This window comes from Vulpes lagopus, chromosome 4, assembly GCF_018345385.1.
Source record: "Vulpes lagopus strain Blue_001 chromosome 4, ASM1834538v1, whole genome shotgun sequence".
Taxonomy (NCBI): Eukaryota; Metazoa; Chordata; class Mammalia; order Carnivora; family Canidae; genus Vulpes; species Vulpes lagopus.
The window spans coordinates 15005628-15017713 of NC_054827.1; the positions used below are offsets into that span (position 1 = coordinate 15005628).

The 12086-nt window shown below is 37.7% G+C and overlaps 1 protein-coding gene across 7 annotated transcripts in view; it reads left to right on the forward strand.

Moving 5' to 3' along the window:
• Positions 1-12086, forward strand: part of LOC121489579 (coagulation factor XI) — a 50470-nt gene that overhangs the window by 28545 nt on the left and 9839 nt on the right. For 6 of the 7 annotated variants that reach the window (XR_005987364.1, XR_005987365.1, XM_041752767.1 and 3 more), the window contains 6 exons: positions 4955-5010; positions 6843-7005; positions 8433-8539; positions 9196-9355; positions 10452-10561; positions 11183-11342. Coding sequence is in view for 5 of the 7 variants with exons in the window: in XM_041752767.1 (XP_041608701.1) it covers positions 4955-5010; positions 6843-7005; positions 8433-8539; positions 9196-9355; positions 10452-10561; positions 11183-11342 (756 nt within the window). In the remaining 2 variants the exon portion in view is untranslated. Of the gene's footprint in view, positions 1-3061; positions 4123-4954; positions 5011-6842; positions 7006-8432; positions 8540-9195; positions 9356-10451; positions 10562-11182; positions 11343-12086 lie in introns of those variants that run through there. The other variant, XM_041752770.1, reaches the window with a different exon arrangement.

A 12086-nucleotide genomic window follows, 5' to 3' on the forward strand; every position in this document is an offset into this window, starting at 1 on the left:
TCATTTGGGCAAAACCGGGAGGAGAGTTTTGAAATGTGGAATTCCCCTGGGGTATGAATGATTATTTTAAAGTTGCAGATCAGGGCCGGGTCCTGGCATGGTCTCAGCTACTTACCATGTTTTCATGTACAGGGGTGATCAGAGGAGGAGCTTCATGGGACTAAGAAATTGGGAGAGGCTAAGAAGGCGAGGGGTTGAGATGACTTCACCCTCATGAAGAAGAGTGAGGAGGAGGCGTGGGTCACTGGCCAAGCCATCCAGGAGAGGGTGGTGGCAGTACCAGGCCTGAAGCTAGCATTCTTCTTCCCTGTGACAGCAGCCTATGTGCATGGGGAACACACACCACAGGTTAGCCCAGGGCTCCAACGTCCTCATTCCTCACCAAGGTGTGTGAGACCTCTCATCTGAATTTAAAACTTTTAATTATTGTTTCCCTTTATCTCCTCCCTAAATCATGAGCAACTCTGAGGGAGGCTCCCTTTCATTCATATCACATACAAATGGGCATTCGGTGAATGTCTAATGAATGAATGCATCTTTGTTCTGAAGATGAGGAAGTGGAGACTTGAAGGGGAACAAAGATTAGCTCAAGGTCACAGGCAAGGACAGAGAGAGCTAGACTGAGCATGCCATTCATATATCCCGGATCGTGTCTCTAGTCCCGATTGTGTTGCTTCATTCTATGAGAAGAATAAAAGGTGACAGGAGCATTTATAACCATCATTTGTTATTTTCATTATCATCTCAAGCAGTGGCTCTCAACTGGGTACAAGCCCCACTCAGGGGACATTTGGCAAACTCTAGAGACATTTTTGGTTGTCACACCAGGGCAAGGGGGGTATATCCGGTGGATAGAAGCCAGAGATGTTGCTAACCATCCTGCAGGGCACAGGACAGTCCCTCGAGACAAAGAATAATCTGGTCCAAGTATCAATAATGGCAGTGTTGAGAAACCCTGACTGAAGGCCAGCATTAACTCCTTATAATGAAAAAGGGATATTTCCGGAACAGCAAGAATGGAGTTGTAGGACATGGGAGGCTACGCCCTTTTCAAAGCAAATCTTGATGAGAGACAGGGGAGCTCCAAGAACAAGTTGACTGTGGCTGTGACCGAGAGGAGGGTCTCCACCTGCAACACACCTATGATTTTCTTTGTCCCAGACAAAGAATTTTAGGTCACCAATATTTCTAAGTTCTGACTTGCACTTAGGTCTCTCTAGACTAAGTTCTGGATTCTTCCTAAGATTTTGTCTAGTAATTCCCCATTTCCATTATCCTTCAAAAAGATTTTGTTTCACTTATGGAAGGGGTTTTTACCTTTAAGATAAAAGTAGTTGACTTTGGAATTCTAATGCAGTGACATTAATTGAAAAAATGTCTTTAGAACATTTACTGTCAGTTTGAAAGGAAGGTCTATTTAATCCCGAAGAATTTCTATGCAAGTAAGACTTTTATTCTGCTTTTATTTGAATGGACAAAAATATTTCAGAATTTTTTATTTCAAAGGCTTTAGAGGTTTCACTAACTAGCTAAATCAAACTTAGGAAGATGTTATCTGGTTTCCCAATGAAGTATAGCTGTCATTAGAGTCTTTCTGCTTCTCTGAATAGGGCTGGAAGGTTATCATTATAGTCTTTTTATTGGAGCTTTAGGGTAGAGATGGGGTTTCATGGAATGAACAATACAGGGATGTAAGGACCTTATATAACTCCATGTATCAGTTTTCCATGAAAACCCGTCTTGGCATAAATTTGCTCTTCTGTGCTTGAGCTTCATAAATAGCAGCACATCATAAATATGCGTTCCCCTTTTAATAGCTGGAATGTACTTAATTTTAAATGGGAAACTCAAGAAAGCAACTATGGACTCTTTACACCAAGATAGGTCACACAATCTTGGCAACAGATGCATTAAAATGATCTGAAGAACTGCCTTCCAGATGGAATGTCACACAATCCTCGGCACTTTGCATAAAGCGCTCTTCTGAGTCCAAATCCCCCTTATAATTTTCAGCCCTCTGTGACACAACGCTGGCTTCTATCTTCTTTTCAAAAAGTCTCCAATGAGGTTCTTCTATGGGGCTAAGCCTCTAATCTATCTTACTTCACTAACTATACTCTCACTGTCTCCTTCACAAAGTTCTCTTTCACTGCAGTTCGATTTCTGCAAGTTTCAAAAGTGGTGTCCAGTGTTCCTAGAGTTGAGTCAGCTTTCTACCTAGGCACTTGGCCACCAAAGCCTATGTATTCCATACTTTCGTTCATTCATTCATTCATTCATTCATTCATTCATTGAGAGTGCATGTGAAGGGGGGAGGGGCAGAGGGAAAGGGGGAATCTTAGGCTCCACACCCAGCAGGGAGCCCCTCGAGGGGTTCAGTCTCACAGCACGGAGATCACCACCTGAGCCGAAATCAAGAGTAGGTCACTTAACTGGCTGAACCACTCAGGCACCCCAACACACTTTCAGAAACTGTTCAGATACCATCAACCTTGTCACAATAGACATAAAGTGAAATTGTCTTGTTTCTGCCTCCAAATATTGAGAGCCTCAAAGTAACTGATGGCATTTTCTAAGTCCAAAAGATCACACTCAGATCAGCACAGTGTCCCTGAACAAAGTATACTATTTCCTCTGATACCAGTAACTTCAACAAGATCTCAAATGGGGGCAAACCCCTAATTTTATTTCTTCTTTCATCTTCAGAATTTTAAAAAAAAAATTATGACCTCCATTTACAAATGTGAAATCTTATTTTGCTTCTCTTCGGAAAACAGAAGACTTCTCTGAACCATAAGATTATCTTTCTCTTAAATTTATTTGTTTGTTTATGCTAAAATTTATGTAAATGGGACATATTAAAATGTTTTTTTAAAAAAAGATTTTATTTATTTATTTGAGAGAGAGGGCAGGTGCACACAAGCAGGGGAGAGGGGCAGAGGGAGAGGAAAAAGCAGATTCCCCTCCTGCACAGGGAACCCAGCTTGGGGCTCAATCTCAGGACCAGCGGACCATGACCTGAGCTGAAGGCAGACACAACTGATTGAGCCACCCAGGCGCCCCTAAAAAGGGTTTTTAAATTTTTAAAAAATTTCTTTAGGCTTCCAAGAGATCACATAGAAATCCTTAAGGCTAGTTATTGTCTAATATTATAAATGAGGAACCTGAAGCTCAGAGAGATAAAGCAACTTGACCAAGGACCCACAGGTAGCAAGCTGGCTTACAGAGCAGAAGGATGGTTTCTGCCCAAGTGCAATGACTAGCAAGCTAATGAATGGTAATAGAGGACATGCCTCATCCATGTCTTCTGTAGAGCTCTTGGCCGGTCTTACAAGGTCAATGGGAAGGTGCTTAACAAATACAATCAAGTGAAACCCAGAGAAGGGTTTTGCAAGCTTTCCTATGAACTGTACCAGGTCCTATCACTAGGAGGCGCCCTCCAAGACAAAGAAAATTGATATTTTTTGATTGCTTGTCCTGCAAAAGCTAGACATGTGACTTCCTAGCTCTCCTTTTGTCTCAGGGCACCAATATCTAAAAAGAGATACGAAAGTCCCTTATTTTTTTCAAAAAGAAAAAAAAAAGTTAGACTTTCAATGTGTGTGAGTGTAATAAATAAGAGCTTAATTTCTTAGAACCATATCAACATAGGCCTCCAACAGGTGAGGCTGCTATACTGCTCATCAATAAGTCCATCAGACCTTGTTTTCTTTGTAAAAGGCGAGGCTCAGGTTAGGCCAGATTTAATGATTAACCGCTGATAGTTGAACGTGTGGTTAAGGGCTGCTTTGACAAGTAGGCACACAGGCAAACCCAAGTTCCACTGTGCGTGTGTGTGTGTATTTTTGGAATACACAGTAAAACAAGACAAAAAGATTTTAATGTATTGAGAAAGCAAGCAGCTCGACCAAGGTGCATTTTTGATAATGCCAAGATTTTAAGGGCTTTCGCAGACATGCTCCACAAAGAGACAATGTTACATAACATTGGAAACGGGTAAAAGTAAATATTAAATTGAGCGTTACCTGAACAAGTTCATTTAGAAGAGGATGAAGACCATTTGGGAAGAAGAAAAACACTCTTACTAAGAATGCGGCAAACAAGCAAAAAAAATGTTTTCAGGTACGATTTCAAAAACTCTTAAGATTTCTCTCCAGCAATGATTCCTTGAAGTGACTTTTTTTTTTTTATGACTGAGGCTTTACAAACTTTTAAAATAGAGAATGATTGATTGATTAAAATTTGTCCGACTTGATATTCTAGAAGCTTTTATCTATAACCAAGTTGAGAGAAGATGCAGAATGAAAGAAGACTAGTAATTTGTAATCAATGACAAGTAGTTTATGAATTAAAGAGAGTTTCAAGATCAATACTAAAAAACAAGTCTTGATTTTTCTCACTGATAGTCTGTTTTTCATAGAGCCGTTAATTCAATGCTTTGGGGGGATAAGCAGATTTATTGGCAACCAAGGTGGCCTATGAATATATTTCCAGCAGAATCTTTAAAATGGGGAACATCATGAGTATAAAATAATTTATTTAGAGCTCCTCGACAGGTATGGAGAGACTTCAGAGATGGAAAGAAAGGAAGCAGTTTGGAAGAGAAAACAAGTGGAAAAATTGGAGTGGGGGAGGGGTCAGATGAGGGCAATGAGAAATATCTAGTTAATGGTGAACTGCAGGCAGCAGGGATGCAGAGATAAGGGGTGTCATTTCTCCTGTCAGGTTCTGGGTTCTTCAGAACTAGGAAGGTGTTGAACACTACACACAACCATGCTGAGGAGTGTCCTAGGATTTGGGGAAGGTACAATTCAGCATGATGATAAGAACCCTGCAAACACTATGGAATGAACCACTCCCCTCCCTCCCCATTTCTTGTGAACCCTGATGTCAGCAAACTAATTGCAAATTCACGTTCTGTGTTCTAAACACATGCACGTTTTTCTCTTTGTAGGATGATTGTACTATATCAAATGGTACATTTCATTTTATTTGCTTCAGTTTCTGGTGGTAAGTAGAGTTGAATCTTAGGTATGAATTAGAAATAGCTTGCTTGGTTCCCTGACTTGAAGACAAGAAAACAAAAGAGCTTAAGGCCAGAGACAGAAATCATCCCAGGGTCCCACGCCATCTACTCCAGGGAAGGATGTAATGAGTTTATTTTTCACTTAAGGCTCCAGGGATTTTCAAAGTAGGGATGGCAATTAAGGTGCAGAATTGTTCATAATAGTAGCAATTGAAGTCTATATGTTTATCCACGTTCTTACCGATATTTACATCCAAATATACATCTATCATTACTAGTTTGGTGGTAATTAGTACTTTGCTTTGCACTAAGGTGGGATTTCTGTGGACAGTGGGAGTATTTTGAGTGCAAATAGATTATTCACTAAAGGGGGCGGCCTTACAGCTCCGTTGGGAGCAACACAGAGCTTGGAAAAAGGAGGCAGTCTTCTGATAACTTCCAGGTCATTCTTGGGTAGCTGACAGTTTTGGAGAAAATTATGCTATATGCAAAGGTTGTAGTTGGGTAATTTAGAAGTGTATGTGGTGGGTTTTGAGCCAAGTGTGTGGCAGGGACCCTTGACCCCTTTTTCCACAGATACCTTTAGGCATAAAGTAAAAATACACACGGTTACCAAGAAAATCAATTATATTGCAATACAGTTAGTTAAAATGTAAACACACACACACACACACACGCACACACACAAACAACCCTGGTATAAAAATAGATGCTTCTTATTAACACATGATAGAACAGAATAAAACTTAGGTCTAAAAGCGCAGAGTAATGATTACCACCAAATCAGTGATGAGTGATAATGGTATTTTAAGATATCTGCAGCTCTAGTGTTTTCTTTTTAAATCTGTAATTTTATTTTATTTTATTTTTTTAAATCTGTAATTTTATAATGAAAAAGTTGCAGATACTATGAACACTAGGTGGTTTGTTACTTACATTAACAATAGGCTATGCCACCTATTATTCTTATTGTAATAAGAATTTGAATTATGTTTTATCCTTCCCAAAGTATTTCATTTTTAGTACATATGTATATATACATTTTAGGTAGATAGATAGAATGTACATGTTATATGTATGAAAGATATTAAGACTTTGGGCCATATGGTAGTACTTCTTAATAGGAATATACCAAGATTAAAAGCTACAGCCTTTTATTCAGTGACTAATAATGACCTAAAGAGCCACAATCTGGAATATTAGATATATCTTTATAGAAACAGAAAAAAATTAATTTTATGCAATTTAGCCTTGAAAGAAAAAACACAAACCTGTGTATGGGTTCAGTTGGAATGGGATTCAGTTATTTTTCTGAGTCTAAAGTTCCTGTTACTAACCTGGCCCATTTTAAATAGTGACGTGATACAGTATACCACACCCAGGGCCATCAGACCCTATTGAAAAAAATTATCACTCTGGATCCTTTGCTTTGTATAAACATAGAGTTTCAACATATGAACAGTAGGGAGAGGAAAAAGTAGGTGGTCCATTCCAGACTTCAGTGCAACCCTAAAGAACATCTTTTGCCAATAAAGCTTTGTGAAATTATTCAGTTACCCACAAAGCATCCGTGTCTCCAAGACAATCACCCATCAGCACAAATCCATGGAGGCAAATGGGCCATTTCATGATTTCCTTTTCTGTCCGAGGCTGCTTATCCAATACACTAACATAAAAGTGTTGATTGCTCTGATTTCGACGTTCAGGCATATTTTCTGTTAAGTAGATCTACTTTGCTTGTCTTTGTGAGATTATTGTCTAATTGGATATGTGCAATTAAAATCCAAAATAAGACCTGCCATGTATTACATCACAGGCTGTATAACTGAGCTGTTGGCAGATACCTGCTTTCAAGGAGGAGACATCACTACCGTTTTTACGCCAAGTGCCAAGCACTGCCAGCTTGTCTGCACCCACCACCCACGCTGTTTGCTCTTCACCTTCATGGCTGAATCGCCATCTCAAGATCCTACCAAATGGTAAATGTTTGCATTTCTACATAGATAGAGGAAATAGTCTTTACATGAGGATTATTTACCAATAAACATTCATATAAATATAAAATATGAGGTTAACAGTTGGAAAACATATTGTCCTTCAATTAAATATTTAATATTTAAATATTAATATAAATTAAATAATAATTTAATATTTAATATTTAATAAATATTTAATAAATATTTAAATATTAATATTTAAATATTAAATATTACAGAAAAAAGATGGTGTTTAGGCAGATCAGGAAAGAGCAAGCATGCCTCTCAGTGTAGACTTTCCAATTTCTCTGTGGTCTAGATTTTAATGATACACTTTCTCTCCTATTTCTCTCCACTTTTATGCCTCTTAATCATTTTTTTCTTTGCTTTTTGACTGATTATTGATATTGGATATTATTTAAACCAATTTCTTTCAATTATTTCCTTAGGAAATACATATTTCCTTTTCTTAGGAAATACATATTTCAATTGAAATATGTATACATATTTCAATTTCTTAGGAAATAAATATTTCAATTTTCTTAGGAAATACATATTTATAAAGGTAGTTTCAAAGAATAGTACAGTGATCCCCTGTCACCACCAAGACTTTTGCCATTTGTTCTTTATCTATTTAACCATTTGAATTAATTTGGAGACATGGTAACACTTCACCCCTAAATGTTTCTGCATACATTTTCCTACACAAAAGACATAAAATTTTAACAAGAATCCCTTTATATCATCTCAATTGTAGCCCAAATATAATTTATAGCTATTAACTGGAATCTTCTCCAGATTCACAAATTGCATTTAGTGAGTTTTGTGTCTATAGTTATATTTTAAAAAAATTTTAGGGCATTCCATCCACTGCTTTTGTTTCCATATTGAACTTGAAAATTCAGTAACAAAACTTTACTACAGGATTAAGTTATCGACATCTTTGTATATCATTGCTACATTCATAGAAATTTACACAGTACCCAAAACGTATAAAATAATTATTCTAGAATCTACAGCAGGGCTTAGCAAATGTTTTTTTGACAAGGCAGGGCATAAATATTTTAGGCTTTATAGATCCAGAAGCAAAATCAAGGATATTACTTAAGTATTTATATAACCATTTAAAAATATAGAACCCATTCTCAGCTCATGGACCATAAAAACAGGCAGAGGGTTGTTTGACCAACAGTCTATAGCTTACCTGCTCCTGTTTCCAGTTAGTGGGGAATACCATATGTGATCTTTTAAGAGTAGGGATGTTGGAATGAGAGACAAACTCACAGTTTTGCTGAGAAAGTATTTCTTTTGGCATGAGATAGAGGAGCTTGCTTCTTTCTCCTTGACTTTCTATGTGCTGGCTTTTAAGATTTATTATTTTAAAACATAAGTTCTCATGCAGTTATTTATTTATTTATTTTAAAAAACAGGTTTACTTGTATCCTGAAAGACAGTGTAACAGAAACATTGCCAAGGGTGAATATGACAGGAGCCATTTCTGGATATTCTTTCAAGCAATGCCCACACCAAATAAGTGGTAAGATGTCTTATTAGGATTCATAAGTACTAGTTGCTGTGATATATACATATAGTTACATCACATATGGTGTTATAACTATAAAATAAAACCCTGCTATATGGTCATAAAGTCTCCTGATGAAGTTCCTTCAATGTAGAGTAAAAACTAGCATGCATGCATCCCACCCACCCCGTTCCCATTCATTAAAATTTTTGCAATAGTTGGACATTCTCCAACTATTACTACATTTTCACCATTCCTTTATTGTTTTTTTCTCCTTTCCAGCTTAAAGTTTTATATAAAAGTCCTTGTTAAACATATTACTTCAAATGAAAAGGGCAGCTGTAAGGGTTGACATGACACTTGTATTAATTGTGAAAAGATTCTTGAAAAGGTTAATGAATCAGTCAATGAAATTGCAGAGACCAGGAAAGCCAGGGCAGAAAACTGAAGCAAGAATTTATAAATCTATATTGTTGTGATATAAGAGGGACATTGGCATTCATTTAGTGCTTCTATGTAAGAGTAGATTAAGCAAATTAAGATGAAAACAAAGGACTTCTGAGGAAAAGTGGCTGTAGGTGTCAGAAGAGAAAGTCAGGAGGGACAGTTCCTAAGGTTCCAGTTGTCCCTGGAGTCTGGAAGATCCTTGCATGTTCTGCTTTTATTTCCAGCTTGCAACAGAAATGTATATGTGGATCTGGTCATGAAGGGCATGAACTATAATGGCTCCATCGCCAGGAATGTTCAGGAATGCCAAGAGAGGTGCACAAACAGTGTGCACTGTCACTTTTTTACATATGCAACAAGCCAGTTTCCAAGCGCAGAGCATCGGTAAGTGAGCCATAGGCTGAGCCTAAGGACAGTAAGGAGATTGTTACAATATCGGATGGAAAATAAAAGTTATCTTCAGCTTGATGCCAAAATTTATTGTTAGCCCCTCAATGACATTTCTATAACAAGCATAGTGCTGGTAGTTTTCTTCATAGAAAGTGCATTTAAAGCCCAACTTGCATGTATTTCTCTTCTGGTAAGGAGTCCCTTCTGGTAAGGAGTCTGTTTTAAGATAAGTTCCTTATCTAAGACAAAATAACTGAAGCTCATGTGAAGTGTTTTAAAAATCTTCCCCGATCCCAGATTTTGAAATATTCCAGAGATAAACATGAAGGAGTAGAAAATGACCTGATCTCTAAGGATGAATATGTGTCCTCTTAAAAAAAAATAGGGAAAATGTCACTGAATTTTATATTTAGAAATATTTGTGATATTTTAGAGTTGTATAGTAAATTTTACTTATCTAGGATCCACCCACCCCAAAACGAGAGAGAGAGAGAGAGAGAGAGAGAGAGAGAGAGAGAGAGAGAGAGAAATAAGTTCAAACGATTAGTTTTTGGATTTACCTTTGGGCTTTAACATTCTACTCTCCACATTCACAACAAGGACGTGAATGCAAAGTAGATGAAGCATCAGAAATTCATTTCAAAAACAACAATGATACAACAAAACCCTCAAATTAATAAGCAAGGTTTCATAGTTTGTATTTAGCTTAGTTCATACTGTATCTTTTTACGTATTTTACATCTAAGACTTAATTAACATGGATAGCAAGCTAGGAACCTGGGAGTTGCTGGGCATTATAAAAAAATTTAAACTGATACAATTGGGAAGGGCTTGAGAATTCATTACTTCCTACCTGCTACTCTTCAGGCCACCATCCCTTCAAAGCTGTCCTTTTAGTGGTGAAAAATAAAGTTGAAAAAAACAAGGACTCAAGTCTAACTCTCTAGCCTTTTTCAGATCCATGCTTTCCAGAGTGATCTCTTAGCTGTAATATCCAGTAGTCTCTAAATTGGAATTTCTTATCATCTTATGTTTTTTTCCTACTTGTATTTAGAAGACTAAAACATTTTCCACTTTTGTTTTTATTCAGTAATGTTTGTCTACTGAAATACACAGAAATGGGGACCCCAACCAGAATCACGAAGCTCAGTATGGTGGTGTCTGGATTTTCATTGAAATCCTGTGCGCTTTCTAATCTGGGTAACTATTATTTATTTAGTGAGATGGGCTAGCCATTAAATAGTAGGTGCTGACGGTATGTATGATGGGTCTAACTTAGGAGCCCAATATGTGCTCACTGATGAAGTGGACCAGTGATTTTTTACCTTCTTCATGTGAAAATTCACTATGTCCTAGATAATCAGAGCTACATTTGATTTAAAATAATCACTTCATATTGTCTAACTTAAAAAAATTTAAAGTCCTTCAGATAAACATTTAAAAATTTGTTATTAAGACTTTATTTCTTTAGAGCAATTTTAAGTTTGCTGCAAAATTGAGGGGAAGGTATAGATGTCCCATACACCACTGCCTGGACACATGCACAGACTCCCTCATTATCAACATCCCTCACCAGTGGTACATTTGTTACCATTGATTAATGTGCACCGACACATCATGATCCCCTCAAGCCAACAGTTTATACTCTCATTCACCCTTGGTGTTCTATATTCTATGGGTTTGGACAATGTATAATGACATTTGTATTCCTCCCTCACCCCACAATGAACTTTTTATATGGAATTTACAAATACTGTGACTGGGATTTTACCGATGAATTAGTGAATTGATTTCTTAAGCATGGTTTCTTCTGTTGTACAGCTTGTATTAGGGACATTTTCCCCAGCACGGTGTTTGCAGACAATAACATTGACAGCGTCATGGCTCCAGATGCCTTTGTCTGTCGCCGCATTTGTACTCACCATCCCAGCTGCTTATTTTTTACCTTCTTTTCTCAAGAATGGCCAAAGGAATCTGAAAGGTAAGGAGTTAATAACAGCTGATCAAAATACATCATTAAAAATTCTGAGCTACTGGGGCACCTGGATGGCTCAATTGGTTAAGGGTGTGCCTTCAGCTCAGGTCATGATCTCGGGGTCCTGGGATTGAGTCCCACATCGGGCTCCCTGCATCCTTGATGTAGCAGGGAGGCTGCTTCTCCCTCTCCCTCTTCCTCTGCCCCTCCATCTCTTTGTACCCTCTGGTTTTCTTTCTCTGGTGCTCGCTTGCTCACTCTCTCTCTCTGTCAAATAAATAAATAAATAAAATCATTAAAAAAATTCTGAGCCACTAAACCTTTAATCTAAGTGTCTGTATAGGATAGATCAAAGCTGCGAAGAATTCCTAGCTCCACTCTCTTTCTATTCCCCACTTAATGGCCACAAATCTCATGTTAGCAAGGACTCTTGTTTTCTTTAGCTGAGGTAGGGCCCTGCCTTCAGCAAAGAGAAAGTTGCTTAGTTCTGAACAGAATGAAGAAAATATGGATGACCATTTGGAGGCAACTTAGTCCAACACCCAGTTTGAGGTCATTGAACCCTGAGCAGAAAGAGCTGAGAATATTAGTGAAATGTCAAATCCAAAGTGAAGAGAAGGGGAAATGAAGGCCTCTATTAATGGAATTGGGGGTAAATGTGGACAGAGGTTTGAACTGAGATGCTGCTCCCTACTGATGGGTATTAATATAGGAAACCATAATAAAAGCATAGGAAATTTCTTTGATCAT